This window comes from Lutra lutra, chromosome 1 (assembly GCF_902655055.1).
Source record: "Lutra lutra chromosome 1, mLutLut1.2, whole genome shotgun sequence".
Classification (NCBI taxonomy): Eukaryota; Metazoa; Chordata; class Mammalia; order Carnivora; family Mustelidae; genus Lutra; species Lutra lutra.
In genome coordinates, this window is record NC_062278.1 from 151,993,646 (window position 1) to 152,014,181 (window position 20,536).

The 20,536-nt window shown below is 40.2% G+C and overlaps 1 protein-coding gene across 2 annotated transcripts in view; it reads left to right on the forward strand.

The window, feature by feature from the left end:
- ULK4 (unc-51 like kinase 4) overlaps positions 1 to 20,536 on the forward strand; it is a 677,717-nt gene that overhangs the window by 175,836 nt on the left and 481,345 nt on the right. For both annotated transcript variants that reach the window (XM_047739616.1, XM_047739608.1), the window contains exon 22: positions 1,919 to 2,046. In XM_047739616.1, coding sequence (XP_047595572.1) covers positions 1,919 to 2,046 — 128 coding nt within the window. The remainder of the gene's footprint in view (positions 1 to 1,918; positions 2,047 to 20,536) is intronic.

The window sequence follows — 20,536 nt, forward strand, 5'->3', positions numbered from 1 at the left end:
AGTTTGGTCTTGAATTGATCCTCAGAGGGCGAGTGTCATGTTTAGGGCAGATTCTGAATTTAGTGTTGGATGTACAGGTTGGAGTTTTGCAATATACCCTTTACCCACATTTAGCAAATGCTAGCATTTTACCATGTTTGATTTATAATTTTTCTTTTACTGTGTATGTATGTATGTGTGTGGCCAATATGAGAAGAGGTTGCAGACCTGATGCTCCTTTACTTGTTTTTGTTTTGTTTCTTGATGCTCCTTTGTTTTTATTTTTGTTTTGTTTTGTTTTTGACTCCCCTTTACTTGTAATTAGTTCACTGAATATTCCCTAAAAACAAACCATGGATTTAAAAAGAAGTTAACATTTATTTAACATTATTAACTCATCTACAGGCCTTATTCAGATTTTGTAATTGTCCCAGTAACATTCTTTTATGTGAAACAAAGTTGCCAGATCTTGAATTGCTGTCAGTTATCATGACTTTTTAGTCTCCTATAATCAGAACAGTTTTTCAGTCTAAGGCTAGTGGATCTTTGAGTGGTTTTGGATCTGTATTTGTATGTGTGGCGGGTGATGGTAGTGTGGAAAACATATTTGTAATTGTAGTCCTTGGGCCCAGGGTTTAAATTAAAACTGGAAATGACTTTAGAGAAATGAGCTTTCTACTGTCTACATGCTGGAAAGGTGGAAACATATATTACTCAAAGAGTTTTAGTGTTGATTCATTTTTTGACCCTAGGAGATGAATTAGCTTGATTATATCATTCAGGACCTAGGTGAGACTCATGCATAGGTATAGATACATAAGTATATCTCCATCCTTAAATAAAAGCATATGCCTGTCTATGTAAATTCTTCCTGCTTGGCAACATATCTCCCAGTGTAAAAGGACCATGGCATGGCCAAAATTCTGAACTGCTTCCATTTGCCTTGGACATAACAGTGTCACTGTTCAGTGTTTGCTTTTCTTCAGGACTGTTGGGAACTTCCCCTCGTGCTCTGTGTAGACATCTTGCTAACAATAAAGTTCTATCTTCCTCCCTGCTTATATTCGTTAACTCTGTGTGCATATGTGTATGTGTCTGCATTTCCTTTTTCATATCAATAGACACCTGAAACGATGGACTATCTGTTAGAAGGGAAAATAATGTTAATATTAGTGAGTACGCATTTCTCTCTGTTGTCTTACACCTTTAGTTACAGAATGTTATAGGAATATAGGTTTTTCTTTTGGGTATTTGTATATCTGTAGGACCTTAAATGTGTAGACTAGAGATACATTTTCTGTAGACGCAAGTTTGTGCAGACGTTCGCATGTACATACAGTCATGACTTCCAGTTTTTCTATTATTTATTGCCACACTTCTATTGGGTGGTTGAATGGTTAAGAGGCAGGCTTTGTTGTCCCACTGGCCTTGATTTCAGTTCAACTTTTTAGATTGCTTAACTTTTCAAGATTCATTTTCCTCTTTAAAATAGGGATAACACTGAGATGCCTGGGTGGCTCAGAAGGTGAAGAGTCTGCCTTCAGCTAAGGTCATCACCCTGTATTCTTGGGATGGAGCCCCGCAATGAGCCCCACATCAGACACTCTGCTCAGCAGGGAGTCTGCTTCTCTCTCTCCCTCTACCACTCCCCCTACCCCACAATCATGCGTGCCCTCTCTCTCTCAAATAGATGAATAAATTTTTCAAAAAAATAGGGATAATAGCGTCAACTTGTTATGGCTAGTTTTCAGGTTTGAACGAGATACTACATACTAAAATTTTAGTATAGAGTCCAGGACAAATTAAGAATGCAAAAACAGTAGCTGATTTTTTTTTTTTTTTTTGCTGTATGTTTAGTTATTGTACACTACTGACCCTGATAGTTGACTGCTCTGTTCATTTTATGTTTTCTCAAAAAATGTTTTAATGTCTTCCACAGGATTTTGTCTCTACAATTATTCGTTTACTTGACAGCCCCTCAACTTCCATTAGGGCAAAAGCCTTCCTCGTTCTTTTATATATTTTAATTCATAACCGCGAGATGCTGCTGCTCGGCTGCCAAGCAAGGTATGATTTTCTTTGATACGGTTTCATCAATAACATCAATTTGGAACCCGTTTTATTATAGTATTTCTTGGCTTCTGTGTACGTAATATTGAAATGTTTTTCCCCCTAGACTTTTCTAAGGGTTTAATTTTTCACATACAGCCTCGGCTGGGAAATATAGAGGATGGAGAGAAGACCTCTAGAGCTGAAGCAGGGTGGTGGGAAAGAGCTGCGGTTCCTAGATGTGAGGACGGTCCACAGCAGGGTGTTAAAGTTGGTTCTGGTTTGCATCTTTGGGAGGCATTTTTGACTGGTAGTTTGGTCATTCACCTTTGTAAGATTCTGGAATGAGCAACTGGAAGCCCAGCTGTTGGAACAGTCTACTCAAGAGTAGAGGAAGAGGCAGAGCAGGGAGAAGTTTCTGCACTGGACCTGGGCTGGGCAGATCTCACTCTCCCTGGGTTCCACCCTCTTCCTCTGAAAGGAGAAGCTGTTCTGACACACCCCAGATTCCCTTTGTGTTGTGATGCTTCCTGATTAGCATCTAGACTGTCTGATGCATGTGAAATTAGAACCCAGAGGAACCTTAAATATATGGTTGAATGTCTATTTCTTGATCTAGCTTGTTACTCATTGTAGAATACTGAGGAGACCCTAGAATTGCTAGATTGATCTAGATTAGAGGTTGGAAAACTTTTTTTCCTGTAAATAGAGAGTAAATATTTTAGGATTTATGGGTTAAGAGGCAAAATCGTGGCTATTTATATTTATGTAATGAGAAAAAACAAATTTCCACAAATTTTTTATTGATGAATGTACTTCTATAACAAGAGAGAAAACAAATATCTACAGATTTTTGAGGTGACATAGTAAAAATATACTAATAAATGAGTACATTTTTTTTTTATAATGCAGGTTTAGAAATGAGAAGAACAGAATTCTTTTCTGAGGGAGAGAACATTTTGCGTAATTAGGGATCAAAATTAGTGTCTTCCTCATCAAATCAGTTGTAAATGTCTGTGTGAGTGCTGATTGCTAGCTTAATTTTGTGTATCTTGTCTTTGAAAATGTTTTTTCTTACAGATAAGTACTGTCACATACCAATATTAGTTCATGAGTATGTGATTTTAATTGAGCATATTCATTGGTTGGAAGGCATGTATAGGATTCTATTAGATTCTTCCTTGATATTTGCCTTTTAGCATGCCCTTATGTTGCAGGTTAATCAGAACTAAGTGCAGGGTATGTTGAAGCTCCTACAGACCCTCCTTTCTTTCCATGTCTCAGAGATCATCGTCCAGCTTTGTTTTACATCCCGTGTCTTGAAAACTGATGTTTCACATATTTTACCTAACTTGTACTTGTGTTTTTAAAAAACTTCTCATTTAAATTCAATTTAGTGAACATAGACTTTATTATTAGTTTCAGGGGTAAAATTCAGTGATTCATCAGTTGCATGTAATACCCAGTGCTCATTCCATCACATGCTCTCCTTAATGCCCATCACCCAGTTACCCCATCCCCTCACCCGCCTCCCCTATAGCAACCCTCAGTTTATTTCCTAGTTAAGAGTCTCATGTTTTGTCTCCCTGTTTTAATCTTATTTTTCCCTTCCCTTTTCCTATGTTCATCTGTTTTGTTTCTTAAATTCCATGTATGAGTGAGATCATATGGTATTTGTCTTTCTCTGATTTCTCTTAGCATAATACCCTCTAGCTCCATCCACATTGTTGCAAATGGCAAGATTTCATTCTTTTTTGATGACTGAGTAATATTCCATTGTATATGTTTACCACATCTTCTTTGTCTATTCATGTGTCAGTGGACCTCTGGGCCCTTTCCATATTTTGGCTGTTGTAGACATTGCTGCTATAAACATTGGGGTGCAGGTGCCCCTTCAAATCACTATGTTTTTATTCTTTGGATAAATACCTAGTAGTACAGTTTCTGGGTCATAGGCTAGCTCTACTTTTAACTTTGTGAGGAACCTCCATACTGTTTTGCAGAGTGGCTGCACCAGCTTGCATTCCCACCAACAGTGTAGGAGAGTTCCCCTCTCTCCGCATCCTTGCCTACATCTGTCGTTTCCTGGTTTGTTAATTTTAGTCATTCTGACTGGTGTGAGGTGATAGCTCAATGTGGTTTTATTTGTATTTCCCTGATGCTGACTGATATGGAACATTTTTTCATGTGTCTGTTAGCCATTTGTATGTTTTCTTTGGAGAAATGTCTGTTCATGTCTTCTGCCCATTTCTTGATTGGATTATTTGTTCTTTGGGTGTTGAGTTTGGTCAGTTCTTTATAGATTCTGGATACTAGCCCTTTATCTGATATGTCATTTGCAAATAATCTTTTCCCATTCTGTCAGTTGTCTTTTGGTTTTGTTGACTGTTTCCTTTGCTGTGCAAAAGCTTTTTATCCTGATTAAGTTCCAATAGTTCATTTTTGCTTTCGTTTCTCTTGCCTTTGGAGACACATCTAGCAAGAAGTTGCTGTGGGTGAGGTCAGAGCAGTTACTGCTTGTGTTCTCTAGGATTTTGATGGATAACTGTGTCATATTTAGGTCGTTACTCCATTTTGAATTTATTTTTGTGTGTCGTGTAAGGAAATGGTCCAGTTTCATTCTTCTGCATGTGGTTGTCCAATTTTCCCAACTCCATTTATTGAAGAGGCTGTCTTTTTTCCATTGGATATTCTTTCCTGCTTTGTCAAAGATTAGTTGACCATGGAGTTGAGGGTCTATTTCTGGGCTCTCTATTCTATTTCATTGATCTATGTGTCTGTTTTTATGCCAGTACCATACTGTCCTGGTGACTGCATGTTTTATAATTGTTTCAAATGGAAGCATGCATCCGTCCTTTGTCCATTAGAGCCAGAAGCAGAAGTTCTTATCTATTTGTAAAGGCCCCTCACCACTCTACTCTGTGTCTACCATTATTTTCACCAGGAAAAATAATATAGTTTCTTAACAGATGTTCTTACATCATTTCTTAGACTCATAGTCTGGTCTCCATGTAGCAAATAGAGAATCTCCTACACAGTGTGAATTGGCTTTTGTTTCTTCCCTGCTCAGACTCTTCTAACAACATCCTGTCATGATGAAATGATAGCCTTGGTCTCTTCTTCCCTGCTTCACCTAGTCCCTGCCCACCTCTCAGCCCGTGTCTCCTATGACTCTTCTTGGCTTTTGTTCCATTCCAGCCATATAGTTTTTCATATTGCTTTTCAAACATAGTAAGCCTACCAGACTAACCTCAGGACTTTTCCCAGGTTCTGTTCCTTATGCCCATAATGCTTTTCCCCCAGATGCCTTCATGGCTGGATTCTTCAGGTCATTCAGGTTTCTGGTCAGTGTAGGGGTCTCTTCTTCTGAGAGCCACTCTGATCATCCTGTCTCAGACCGCCCCACCTCAACCCCAACCACAAAAACCCTTTAACTGGAAAGACCTAAAGCATTAAGACCATCAGAGCCTGGGCATGATCTCTTTGGTACCCTCAGGAAATTGCTATGATTTCTGTGTGTCTGAATGAATATTAGAGACTTTAGCAGTGGTGGGAAGATGGTGGTCTGTGCATACTCCGGCTCCGACTTCCACCCTGCTGACTCTCTGGAGTACCACTGTGAACCAGGTGTGTGTAGAGGAGCTTGGAAGGTGAGGCTTAGCCTTGCTGGAGAGGTGAGGACAGGTTCCGTTCTTCCTGTGCTGGTGGCAGAGTTGACTCACTATCCTCTACACCTTGGTGAATAGCAATTCTTGGGCTTTGGCAGGGTCCAAAACACCGGTGCTTTCTATGTGTGGCTGTTGGGACTAGCATGCCTGTGCCCAGGAGATCGGGAGCAAGACTCAGTGGAGGCCAATCTGCCCCGGTTGGTGAGGCTGCAGTCAGACGACCTCATTTCCTTGTACTTGAAGAAAACAGCTCCCTCTCATCACCTGCTGCTTTGCCATAACCTGTCCTGGTCAGGTGCTGAGTAGATGAAGTCATGAGTAAGCACATTTGTTGATGTGTCATAGTCCATTGACAGAGACATGGTTCTTGAAGGAGGAGGAAAAAGAACAGGCAGCTCTCACTGGGGCAGAATGAATGGACTCGACAGAATTTTAACAAACAAGTAATGAAAACTCTGTGGAGAGGCCATTTTTCGAAATCCAACAGAGGAACTAAAAGAGCATGGCCTCTGCTGGGGATGGGGTTAGGGCTTTGAAAGGCCCCATGATAGAACACACTGAACCACACCAAGCGGATGACAGAGACCTGGGCATTTCATGTGAAAACAATAGGAAAGATGGAGTGAAGTTCCAGGAGACCTCACACGCCCTGAATGCCAGTGGGAAGAAAGGAACTGATGGAGGATTTCTAAATGAAGAAATGTTAGCAGTCATCTTCTGCTCGAATGTATTTTCTTCTGATACTGTCCAGAGCTGCAAGTAAAGGAATGAGAAAGTCACAAAACTACAAAGGTAAAGGGAAGGATGGCTAAAGCCGATGAGCACTGTCACCTCATCTTTGGGTTTTGGAAGCGGAAAGCTCACAGATGAATGCTTGCTTGTTTAGCAAAATGGGGATTGGCGAGATCCCTTTTGGTCTGCATGGGGAAAGCCAGGAGGAGACCTAATGACTGCGTGACAGAACTCTGGAGAGATTGGGAATTAGGGGTGCCTGCTATGTTTGATGGTGGTGGTGAGGGGGAGGGGAGACTCAAGGCAGCATTGTTGGGGAATCTGCATGGAGGGTTGATCCCCACCCCTCTTCCTCCAGCAGAAACCTCCAGGAGACTCTGCCTCTTCTGCTGCAGCAGGGGACTTGAAATGCATTCTGGATAGTGTGAACTGGAAATATTGCCAGTTCAGGTGTTCTCACCCATAGATATGAGGGAGATGAGGGAGTTGTCTTCTGAGAAATCTGAGGATGGTCCACAAGTCTACTTACTCTGAAGGGTGAGGCCTTCCACCCCCTTTTCTACTGCACTTGCAGGCTGTTGGCAGCCTGGCTGATGTACTATTGGCCTGAATCTGGAGATTCATCTCTGGAAGCTGACCAAATCCTGATAAAAGTCCCATAGGGCCTGCCATTTGGATGTCCCCTTCTGCAGCTAGTGACACCTAGCCGAATATTATTGGAGTGGAGTCCATCAGCCCTAGACCCTGCTCCTGCACAGACACCTCCCAACAACACTCCTGTGCATCATTTAAAAATATAAATGGAGTTCAAGAATTACCAGGTATTTAAGGGAAGCCTCTAACATGGGATACAGAAGCCAAAACTCTCCAACAGATAAAAGGGACTCAGCAGAAACAGAGACGAAACTTATAAACAGACACCTCCTGGAGAAATGAATGAGGAGAGCCTTTAAGCCTACCAAGTAAATGTGAAAGCTTCCTCATAAGAGGAATGCACTTTGCTCTTCCTCATTCTAAGGGAAACCAGCAGACAGTGGTTCTCACTCAGTGCACTGGCAGGGTCCGAAAATGTATTCTCTTTATGAGGCTATGGGGAAGCCAGTTTTCTCCTTTGGAAAGGATTTTATTGTTTTGGATGTAAGTCACATTTGTCTTATGCTTAGGTTTCTTCTTTTACATTTAAATTCAATTAGCCAATACATAGTATATCATTAGTTTTTGATGTAGTGTTCACTGATTCATTAGTTGTATATAATACCCAGTGTTCATCAGATCACAAGCCCTCCTTAATATCCATCACCCAGTTAACCCAACCCTTCCACCCCGCTCTCTTCTATAACCCTCAGTTTGTTTCCCAGAGTCAAGAGTTTGTAGTGGTTTGTCTCCCTCTCTTACTTCTTCTTATTCTGTTTTCCCTCACTTCCCCTGTATTCCTTATGTTCCACATATGAGTGGAACCACATGATAATTGTCTTTCTCTGATTGATTTATTACACTTAGCATAATCCCCTCCAGTTCCATCCATGTCAATGTAAATGGTGGGTATTTATCCTTTCCGATGACTGAGTAATATTCCATTGTATACATGAACCACATTTTCTTTATTCATTCATCTGTTGAAGGGCATCTTGGCTCCTTCCACAGGTTGGCTATGGTGGACATTGCTGTTGTGAACACGGGTGCAAGTGCCCCTTCTTTTCATTACATTTGTATCTTTGGGGTAAATACCCAGTAGTGCAGTTGCTGGGTGGTAAGGTGTCTCTATTTTTAACTTCTTGGAGAACCTCCCTGCTGTTTTCCAGAGTGGCTGCACCAGCTTGTATTCCCACCAACTGTAAGAGGGCTCCACTTTCTCTACATCCTCACCAATATTCATTGTTCCCTGTCTTGTTAATTTGATCCATTCTAACTGAAACAAGGTGGTATCTCACTGTAGTTTTGATTTGTATTTCCCTGAAGACAAGTGATGTGGAGCATTTTTTCATGTGTCTGTTGGCTATTTGTATGCCTTCTTTGAAACCAGCCTTCTCATACTTTGCTGGTGGGGATGTAAAATATAGTTATCATGAAGAGGAATTTGACAATATCTAGAAAAATCACATATTTTTACCCTTTTCACCCAGTCATTTCACTTCTAGGCGATAGCATCCGAAGATCTATTATTAGCAAAGAAGTGAATGACACATCCACTAGGTATTGCTTGTTATGGCAAAAGACTATAAAAATACGCATCAGCAGGAGACTGGCTCTAGAACTGTAGGCAACCTTGTGTGAGTTTTGTATTCCCGCTGTAACAAATTACCCAAACTCCGTGGTTTCAGATAATGCACATTATTAATCTAACAGCCCTGGGTTGCGAGTCTCGGTGTTGTGTAGCGGGACCCTCTGCTCAGGTCTCACAGGCTTGAAGGGAAGGTGTTGGCTGGTACTGAAGTCTTCATCTGAGGCTTCACTAATTGTTAGGTCCTCTTCTAAGCTGAGTAATTGTTGGTGGAATTTATTTCCTGTAGCTGTAGGACTGAAGTCCCTGTTTACTTGCTGGCCTTTGGCTGGGGATAGCTCTCAAGCTTCTAGAGACTGACCTTCTTCTACATCCTCAGTGTACAGTGGAGCCATTTGCTTTCTTCCTGGTGGCCAGCAGGGGGCTACTTAGTCCTTGAATCCCCTCCACCCTCCTCAAATGTCCTTCACTTCCCTCTTCCGCTGCCAGCCACAGAAGACTACTTTCTACAGGTTTCACCTGACTGGGTTAGGGTCCTGCGGATAATCTACATATTTTTAGCTTAATTGAACTGGGACTTGATTTTTTTTTAAATTAATTTATTTTTTAAAAGATTTTATTTATTTATTTGACAGAGATCACAAGTAGGCAGAGAGAGAGAGAGGAGGGGAAGCAGTCTCCCTGCTGAGCAGAGAGCCTGATGTGGGGCTGGATCCCAGGACCCTGGGATCATGACCTGAGCCAAAAGCAGAGGCTTTAACCCACTGAGCCACCCAGGCGCCCCTGAACTGGGACTTTAATTGCTTCTTCAAATTCTTCCCTGTAGTGCCTAGATTAGTGTTTGATGCCAGAGGGGTGGGAATCTTGGGAGAGGCACATCTTTAGAATTCTGCCAACCACAGTCCCCATAATGGAGGACTAGGCAGCTGTGGAAAGAGACCAGGAGGATCTCGATACACAACCATGGAGTGGTCTCCAAGATATGTTGTTATCCTGAAAAAAAGCAAGGTACAGAATAGTATTTATGGTATACTACCTTTTGTATAAGAAAGGGGGTGAAAACAGGAAAGATATGTGCATTTACTAATATTTTCAAAAAGAAAATGGAAAGATGAATGAAAAGTTAACAAAAAATGATTTATAGGGAAAGGAAGAGAATAGGGAGTAGGGGCAGGGATGAAAGCTCTACTTCTCTGAATGTAAATGGTTTATGACTTAGATGTAAAAACCACGTAAATGTGCATGATTAAAAATGGTAAAAAGGGGGTGCCTGGGTGGCTCAGTGGGTTGAGCCGCTGCCTTCGGCTCAGGTCATGATCTCGGAGTCCTGGGATCGAGCCCCGCATCGGGCTCTCTGCTCTCTCGGGGAGCCTGCTTCCTCCTCTCTCTCTGCCTGCCTCTCTGCCTGCTTGTGATCTCTCTGTCAAAAAAAAAAAAAAAAAAAAAAAAAAAAAAATCTTTAAAAAATGGTAAAAAGAAAGTAGTGTGTAAAAATGGAAAAAGTAACCTGGTATCAACTTTGTGGTATAACTCCCCAGAGAAGAGATATAAACATATTTTAAAATCACAGTACTTGGCAGTATATTTCTATTGGTATATATTTTAGGCACCAGAAAACCATGTTAAGAAGCTTACAGGTGTATTTTGTTCTTGTTGTTGGTGTTAATAATTGTACTTCTGGCTTGAAACTATTGTATATACATATATGTATGGGAAGATAAACCTAATAATTATGGGTAAACTCTTTTTGGCCTCTTTATATTACTTTGCAATAACTACTTAGCAATAAATAGTTTTTAGAACTGAAAAGCTTCTTCCTGCTTATAAGCTAACGAGCGAACCTGCTGGTTTTAATAGATGCAGGTGGAAGACATAGACTCCTGGTTCAGGGACAGGACTTTATTACCCAGGGCACAGTGGACAGCATGAAGGTTATGTTTGAATTGGTTCTTCTCAACTCCCAGGTCCCATGGTGGGGGACACGATGTGCAAGCTGGCCCAGGTGGATGATGACGGTGAGGGGGTTTGTGTCATTGTTAAGGAGTGCTGTAATTAGGAAACCCCCATTTTGAGAGGGGTGCTGGCCAACCTGCCCAACTTTTACCCATAGAAGGAGACATTATCTTCATTATCCTGATTTGAAAATAAATCTGCCCTCTTTCTGGGGGTTGGGGTGGGGGGCAGGGGAACATCCTTTCCTCCCTCTTGTCCCTTCTTTGCTTTCTCTCTTTCTCTGGTTTGAGTGTAAAACTGGCCTCATAAAATAAGTGGGCATATGTTCCTTCCTTCTCTGCTTTCTGGAAGAGACTGTATAAAATTGGTGTTTAGTTTTCTTTAAATGTTTAGTAGATTGCTCCAATGGCTTCATCTGGCCTGGAGATTTATTTATTTAGTTTTTGGAGCATTTTACCCAAATCCAATTTTTTAATTCATTTCAGGGCCATTCAGATTATTAATTTTGTCTTTGTCGAGTTTTGGTTACATGGTTTTTGAAGAATTGGCCCATTTCTTCTGTGTTGTTGAGTTTATGAGAATAAAGTTTTTTTCCTGGTGTTACTATTTTTTAACTGCTGAAGGATCTGTAGTAATATCCCTTTTCAATCCTGATATTGGTAATATGTACCTCTTTTTTTGCCCAGTTGTGTTAGAAATTTAACAATTAAAAAAAATAACTACCTTTTTGTTTCATTAATTATCTTTTATTGTTTTTCTGTTTTCAGTGTCATTTCTTCTCTGATTTTTATCATTTTTTTCCTTATTGTTTGGGCTTGTTTTACTCTTTTTTTATTTCATGAAGTAGAAACTGAGATTATTGATTTGAGACCTTTCTCTGTAAAAGTTCTCATGTAGGTTGAATGTTATAAGTTCACTTCATAGCAACACTTTTCCTGATTTTGTACATATTTTATGTTCTTAGAAATTTCTTTCATTCAGTTCTATGCATCTTTATTTCCTTTAAAACTTCCTCTTTGATCCATGGATTTAGAAATGTGTTAATTTTCATATGCTGAGAGATTTTCTGTTGTCATTTTGTTATTGATTTCTAGTTGGATTTTGTTATGGTCAGAGAACATTGTATGATTCCAGTTCTTAAAAAAGTTGTTGAGATTTATGGTTTAGTAAACAGTTTATCTTAAGATGTGAATGTTGGACAGATGCTTGGAAAGGATGTGAATTCTGCTATTTGTTGGGTGGAGTGTTCTTTCTGTGTCAGTTAGATTCTCTTGTTTCATTGTGTTGTTGAGATAATTTGTACTCTTACAGTTTTTATTTCTAGTATTTTTGGCAATTACTGAAAATAGGATAATGAAGTCTGCAATTATAATTGTGGATTTGTCTATTTCTCTTTTAACTCTAACAACTTTTATTTTGCTATTTTAATTTAAATTAAATTAACCAAGGTATAGTAGATCATTAGTTCTTTATATAACATCCACTGCTCATCATCAGCCCTCTTTAATTCCCATCACCCAGCTGCCCCATCCCTTCACGCATCTTCCTTTCTTCAGCCCTCCATTTGTTTCCCAGAGTCAAGAGTCTCATATAGTTTCTGTTTTTTTTTTTTAATTTTTTTATTTTTTTCAGCATAACAGTATTCATTATTTTTGCACCACACCCAGTGCTCCATGCAATCCGTGCCCTCTACAATACCCACCACCTGGTGCCCCCAACCTCCCACCCCCCACCCCTTCAAAATTCTCAGATCGTTTTTCAGAGTCCATAGACTCTCATGGTTCACCTCCCCTTCCAATTTCCCTCAACTCCCTTCTCCTCTCCATCTCCCCTTGTCCTCCATGCTATTTGTTATGCTCCACAAATAAGTGAAACCATATGATAATTGACTCTCTCTGCTTGACTTATTTCACTCAGCATAATCTCTTCCAGTCCCGTCCATGTTGCTACAAAACTTGGGGATTCATCCTTTCTTTTTTTTTTTTTTTTTTTTTTTTTTACAGCTTTATAAACATATATTTTTATCCCCAGTGGTACAGGTCTGCGAATCTCCAGGTTTACACACTTCACAACACTCACCATAGCACATACCCTCCCCAATATCCATAACCCCACTCCCTCTCCCAACCCCCTCCCCCCATCAACCCGCAGTTTGTTTTGTGAGATTAAGAGTCACTTATGGTTTGTCTCCCTCCCAATCCCATCTTGTTTCATTTACTCTTCTCCTACCCCCTCGACCCCCCATGTTGCATCTCCTCTCCCTCATATCAGGGAGATCATATGATAGTTGTCTTTCTCCGATTGACTTATTTCGCTAAGCATGATACCCTCTAGTTCCATCCACGTCGTCGCAAATGGCAAGATTTCATTTCTTTTGATGGCTGCATAGTATTCCATTGTGTATATATACCACATCTTCTTTATCCATTCGTCTGTAGATGGACATCTAGGTTCTTTCCATACTTTGGCTATTGTAGACATTGCTGCTATAAACATTCGGGTGCATGTGCCCCTTCGGATCACTATGTTTGTATCTTTAGGGTCAATACCCAGCAGTGCAATTGCAGGGTCATAGGGTAGTTCTATTTTCAACATTTTGAGGAACCTCCATGCTGTTTTCCAGAGTGGTTGCACCAGCTTGCATTCCCACCAACAGTGTAGGAGGGTTCCCCTTTCTCCGCATCCTCGCCAGCATCTGTCATTTCCTGACTTGTTAATTTTAGCCATTCTGACTGGTGTGAGGTGATATCTCATGGTGGTTTTGATTTGTATTTCCCTGATGCCGAGTGATATGGAGCACTTTTTCATGTGTCTGTTGGCCATCTGGATGTCTTCTTTGCAGAAATGTCTGTTCATGTCCTCTGCCCATTTCTTGATTGGATTCTTTGTTCTTTGGGTGTTGAGTTTGCTAAGTTCTTTATAGATTTTGGACACTAGCCCTTTATCTGATATGTCATTTGCAAATATCTTCTCCCATTCTGTCAGTTGTCTTTTGGTTTTGTTAACTGTTTCCTTTGCTGTGCAAAAGCTTTTGATCTTGATAAAATCCCAAAAGTTCATTTTTGCCCTTGCTTCCCTTGCCTTTGGTGATGTTCCTAGGAAGATGTTGCTGCGGCTGACGTCGAAGAGGTTGCTGCCTGTGTTCTCCTCGAGGATTTTGATGGATTCCTTTCTCACATTGAGATCCTTCATCCATTTTGAGTCTATTTTCGTGTGTGGTGTAAGGAAATGATCCAATTTCATTTTTCTGCATGTGGCTATCCAATTTTCCCAACACCATTTATTGAAGAGGCTGTCTTTGTTCCATTGGACATTCTTTCCTGCTTTGTCGAAGATGAGTTGACCATAGAGTTGAGGGTCCATTTCTGGGCTCTCTATTCTGTTCCATTGATCTATGTGTCTGTTTTTGTGCCAGTACCATGCTGTCTTGATGATGACAGCTTTGTAATAGAGCTTGAAGTCCGGAATTGTGATGCCACCAACTTTGGCTTTCTTTTTCAATATTCCTTTGGCTATTCGAGGTCTTTTCTGGTTCCATATAAATTTTAGGATTATTTGTTCCATTTCTTTTAAAAAAAATGGATGGTACTTTGATAGGAATTGCATTAAATGTGTAGATTGCTTTAGGTAGCATAGACATTTTCACAATATTTATTCTTCCAATCCAGGAGCATGGAACATTTTTCCATTTCTTTGTGTCTTCCTCAATTTCTTTCATGAGTACTTTATAGTTTTCTGAGTATAGATTCTTAGTCTCTTTGGTTAGGTTTATTCCTAGGTATCTTATAGTTTTGGGTGCAATTGTAAATGGGATGGACTCCTTAATTTCTCTTTCTTCTGTCTTGTTGTTGGTGTAGAGAAATGCAACTGATTTCTGTGCATTGATTTTATATCCTGACACTTTACTGAATTCCTGTACAAGTTCTAGCAGTTTTGGAGTGGAGTCTTTTGGGTTTTCCACATAGAGTATCATATCATCTGCGAAGAGTGATAGTTTGACTTCTTCTTTGCCGATTTGGATGCCTTTAATTTCCTTTTGTTGTCTGATTGCTGAGGCTAGGACTTCTAGTACTATGTTGAATAGCAGTGGTGATAACGGACATCCCTGCCGTGTTCCTGACCTTAGCGGAAAAGCTTTCCGTTTTTCTCCATTGAGAATGATATTTGCGGTGGGTTTTTCATAGATGGCTTTGATAATATTGAGGTATGTGCCGTCTATCCCTACACTTTGAAGAGTTTTGATCAGGAAGGGATGCTGTACTTTGTCAAATGCTTTTTCAGCATCTATGGAGAGTATCATATGGTTCTTGTTCTTTCTTTTATTAATGTGTTGTATCACATTGATTGATTTGCGGATGTTGAACCAGCCTTGCAGCCCTGGAATAAATCCCACTTGGTCGTGGTGAATAATCCTTTTAACGTACTGTTGAATCCTATTGGCTAGTATTTTGGCGAGAATTTTTGCATCTGTGTTCATCAAGGATATTGGTCTGTAGTTCTCTTTTTTGTTGGGATCCTTGTCTGGTTTTGGGATCAAGGTGATGCTGGCCTCATCAAATGAGTTTGGAAGTTTTCCTTCTATTGCTATTTTTTGGAACAGTTTCAGGAGAATAGGAATTAGTTCTTCTTTAAATGTTTGGTAGAATTCCCCCGGGAAGCCGTCTGGCCCTGGGCTTTTGTTTGTTTGGAGATTTTTGATGACTGTTTCAATCTCCTTACTGGTTATGGGTCTGTTCAGGCTTTCTATTTCTTCCTGGTTCAGTTGTGGTAGTTTATATGTCTCTAGGAATGCATCCATTTCTTCCAGATTGTCAAATTTGTTGGCGTAGAGTTGCTCATAGTATGTTCTTATAATTGTCTGTATTTCTTTGGTGTTCGTTGTGATCTCTCCTCTTTCATTCATGATTTTATTTATTTGGGTCCTCTCTCTTTTCTTTTTGAAGTCTGGCCAGGGGTTTATCAATCTTATTAATTCTTTCAAAGAACCAGCTCCTAGTTTCGTTGATTTGTTCTATTGTTTTTTTGGTTTCTATTTCATTGATTTCTGCTCTGATCTTTATGATTTCTCTTCTCCTGCTGGGTTTAGGGTTTCTTTCTTGTTCTTTCTCCAGCTCCTTTAGGTGTAGGGTTAGGTTGTGTACCTGAGACCTTTCTTGTTTCTTGAGAAAGGCTTGTACCGCTATATATTTTCCTCTCAGGACTGCCTTTGTTGTGTCCCACAGATTCTGAACCGTTGTGTTTTCATTATCATTGGTTTCCATGAATTTTTTCAATTCTTCTTTAATTTCCTGGTTGACCCATTCATTCTTTAGAAGGATGCTGTTTAGTCTCCATGTATTTGGGTTCTTTCCAAATTTCCTCTTGTGATTGAGTTCTAGCTTTAGAGCATTGTGGTCTGAAAATATGCCGGGAATGATCCCAATCTTTTGATACCGGTTGAGACTTGATTTAGGACCAAGAATGTGATCTATTCTGGAGAATGTTCCATGTGCACTAGAGAAGAATGTGTATTCTGTTGCTTTGGGATGAAATGTTCTGAATATATCTGTGATGTCCATCTGGTCCAGTGTGTCATTTAAGGCCTTGATTTCCTTGTTGATCTTTTGCTTGGATGATCTGTCCATTTCAGTGAGGGGAGTGTTAAAATCCCCTACTATTATTGTATTCTTGTCGATGTGTTTCTTTGATTTTGTTATTAATTGGTTTATATAGTTGGCTGCTCCCACGTTAGGGGCATAGATATTTAAAATTGTTAGATCTTCTTGTTGGACAGTTCCTTTGAGTATGATATAGTGTCCTTCCTCATCTCTTATTATAATCTTTGGCTTAAAATCTAATTGATCTGATAGAAGGATTGCCACTCCTGCTTTCTTCTGATGTCCATTAGCATGGTAAATTCTTTTCCACCCCCTCACTTTAAACCTGGAGGTGTCTTCGGGTGTAAGATGAGTTTCTTGTAGGCAACATATAGATGGGTTTTGTTTTTTTATCCATTCTGATACCCTGTGTCTTTTGATTGGGGCATTTAGCCCATTAACATTCAGGGTAAGTATTGAGAGATATGAATTTAGTGCCATTGTATTGCCTGTAAGGTGACTGTTATTGTATATTGTCTCTGTTTCTTTCTGATCTACTACTTTGAGGGTCTCTCTTTGCTTAGAGGACCCCTTTCAATATTTCCTGTAGAGCTGGTTTGGTATTTGCAAATTCTTTCAGTTTTTGTTTGTCCTGGAAGCTTTTAATCTCTCCTTCTATTTTCAATGATAGCCTAGCTGGATATAGTATTCTTGGCTGCATGTTTTTCTCATTTAGTACTCTGAATATATCATGCCAGCTTTTTCTGGCCTGCCAGGTCTCTGTGGATAAGTCTGCTGCCAATCGAATATTTTTACCATTGTACGTTACAGACTTCTTTTCCCGGGCTGCTTTCAGGATCTTTTCTTTGTCACTAAGACTTGTCAATTTTACTATTAGGTGACGGGGTGTAGACCTATTCTTATTGATTTTGAGGGGGGTTCTCTGAACCTCCTGGATTTTGATGCTTGTTCCCTTTGCCATATTGGGGAAATTCTCTCCAATAATTCTCTCCAATATACCTTCTGCTCCCCTCTCTGTTTCCTCTTCTTCTGGAATCCCAATTATTCTAATGTTGTTTCGTCTTATGGTGTCACTTATCTCTCGAATTCTCCCCTCGTGGTCCAGTAGCTGTTTGTCCCTCTTTTGCTCAGCTTCTTTATTCTCTGTCATTTGGTCTTCTATATCGCTAATTCTTTCTTCTGCCTCATTTATCCTAGCAGTGAGAGCCTCCATTTTTGATTGCACCTCATTAATAGCTTTTTTGATTTCAACTTGGTTAGATTTTAGTTCTTTTATTTCTCCAGAAAGGGCTTTTATATCTCCTGAGAGGGTTGCTTTAATATCTTCCATGCCTTTTTCAAGCCCGGCTAGAACCTTGAGAATCATCATTCTGAACTCTATATCTGACATATTACCAATGTCTGTATTGATTAGGTCCCTAGCCTTTGGCATTGCCTCTTGTTCTTTTTTTTGTTGTGAATTTTTCCGCCTTGTCATTTTGTCCAGATAAGAGTTTATGAAGGAGCAAGTAAAATACTAAAAGGGTGGCAACAACCCCAGGAAAATATGCTTTAGCCAAATCAGAAGAGATCCTGAATTGTGAGGGGGGAGAAAGGGGATAAAAAGGGGTTCAGAAAGAAAGAAAAAAAAAACTATTAAAAGAAAGCCGATAAAGAAAAAATATAAAAAGAGGAAAAAAAATATATATATATTAGATAAACTATTTAAAAAACGTTAAAAAAAGAAAACGGTAAAAGTTAAAAAAATTTAGCAGAAGAAGAGAAAAAGAAAAAAAAAATTGAAAAAGAAAAAAAAAATTAAATTAACTGCAAGGCTAAAAAATCATGGGGAGAAAGCCATGAGTTCCGTGCTTTGCTTTCTTCTCCTCTGGAATTCCGCCGTTCTCCTTGGTGGGTGAACTTGGTCCTGGCTGGGTTTCCCGTAGATCTTCTGGGGAAGGGGCCCGTTGTAGTGATTCTGAAGCGTCTTTGCCCCAGGCGGAGTTGCACCGCCCTTACCCGGGGCCGCGCTGAGTCATCCGCTCGGGTTCGCTTTCGGGAGCTTTTGTTCCCTGAGCGCTTTCCGTAGAGTCCGGAGGACGGGAATAAAGATGGCGGCCCCCGGTCTCCAGTCCGGAGGAGCCGAGAGCCCGGGGCCCCACTCCTCAGTGCACCCCCAGAGAACAGCGCCCAATGACTCCCGTCACCCTGGCCTTCGGCCGCGCTCTGAGCCAACCGAGCCTGCGACCGGCTCAAGGCAACCCCGAGCTGAGAGTCACTCCTCGGCTCTGTCTCTGCAGCCGGCTTCCCCGCTCTAACACCGGTAAGCTCTGCGACACTCAGACACCCCCGATCCTTCTGCGACCCTGTAGGACCTGAGGCTGCGATGACCCCGCCTGGGCTTCATCCCAGTTAAGCCTCTGGAGCGATGTCCCTCAGCGGAACAGACTTTTAAAAGTCGTGATTTTGCTCCGTTGCTCCGCCGCTCGCCGGGAGCCGGCCCCTCCCCCCGCGGTCTATCTTCCCGTCGCTTTGGATTCACTTCTCCGCCAGTCCTACCTTGCAGAAAGTGGTTGATTTTCTGTTTCTGGAATTGCTGTTCTTCTCTTCAATCTCCCGTTGGATTTGTAGGTGTTTGCAATCTTTAGATAAGCTATTTAGCTGATCTCCCGCTACCCGAAGTAGTCTCAGCCTGCTACTTCTCCGCCATCTTGACTCCTCCCCCTCTAGTTTCTGTTTTCTTCCCAGTTTTCCCTCCCTTCCCCTATTGTCCTCTGCACTATTCCCTATGTTCCACATATGAGTGAAACTACATGATAATTGTGTTTCTCTGTTTGGCTTATTTTACTTAGCATAATATCCTTTGGTTTCATTTGTGTAGATGTAAATGGCAGGCATTCATCCTTTCTGATGGCTGAGTATCATTCCATTGTATATATGAACTACATCCTCCATTCATTTGTTGAAGGACATATCAGGTCCTTCCACAGTTTGGCTATTGTGGACATTGCTGCCCTGAACACTGAGGTGCAGGTCCCCTTTCTTTTCACTACATCTCTAACAGTTTTTACGTCATGTATTTGGAGGCTCCGTTGTTTAGCATGTACATATTTAGGGTTGTTATGTCTTCCTGGCAGATGGGTGCTTTTATCATTATTTAAATTCCTCTTTGATAGTTTTCTTTTCTGTGATACCTACTTCATTTAGTGTCAATATAGCCACTTCTGCCTTTATTTAGTTAGACTACTATATATTCCCCTAGTTTTACCCATTCTGATGTTCTTCTTTACTTTTTTGATATTCTTAATCTGATGTTATAGTTTCCTTTATGTTTAGAGAACTTTCTCAAGCCTTTCTTTAAAGAAAGGTTTGTTATAAAGGAACTATTACTTTTCCTTTTTCTGAGAAATCTTTATTTCTCTTCCATTCCCAATGCATATTTCTCTGCAGTTAAAACTTTGGTTGACAATTTTTTTTTAAAGATTATTTATTTATTTATTTATTTGACACAGAGAGAGATCACAAGTAGGCAGAGAGGCAGGCAGAAAGAGAGAGAGAGAGGGAAGCAGGCTCCCTGCTGAGCAGAGAGCCCGATGCGGGGCTCCATCCCAGGACCCTGAGACCATGACCCGAGCCGAAGGCAGAGGCTTTAATCCACTGAGCCACCCAGGTGCCCCTGGTTGACAATTTTTTTTGTAAGTCCTCCAAAATAGGACTTTCTTCTGGTCCTCATAGTTTTATATGAAAAATCTGTTATTACAGTTGATGTTCTTTATAAGTGATGGGCTTTTCCTCTCTGGTTGCTTTAAAGGTATTTTCTTTGTCTTTTAGGATTTAGAAGCTTAATTGTAATTTATCTGTGGTGTGAATTTCTTTGTGTTTCTTCTATTTTGAGTTTGCTCAACTTCTTAAATACATAGATTTATTTCTTTTGGAAAATTTGGGTATTTTCCAGCCATTATTTCTTCAAATACTTGTTCCATTCCATTCTTCCTTTCCTTTCCTTCTTGGGACTCTGAGGATAAAAATACAGGCATACCTTAAAGATATTGCAGGTTCAGTTCCAGACTACCACAGTAAAGTGAATATTACAATAAAGTGAGTCAAATGAATTTTTAAATTTCCCAATGCATATAAAAGTTATGTTTAAACTGTATTGTGGTTTATTAAGTGTGAAGTAGCATTATGTCTAAAAAAAAAAATACATACCTTAAATAAAAATACCTTAATGCAAAAAAAAATGTTAACCATCATCTGAACTTTCAGTGAGCTACAATTTTTTTTTTTTTTGGCTCATGGAGGGTCTTACTTTGATGTTGATGGCCACTGACTGATCAGGGTGGTAGTTGCTGAAGTTT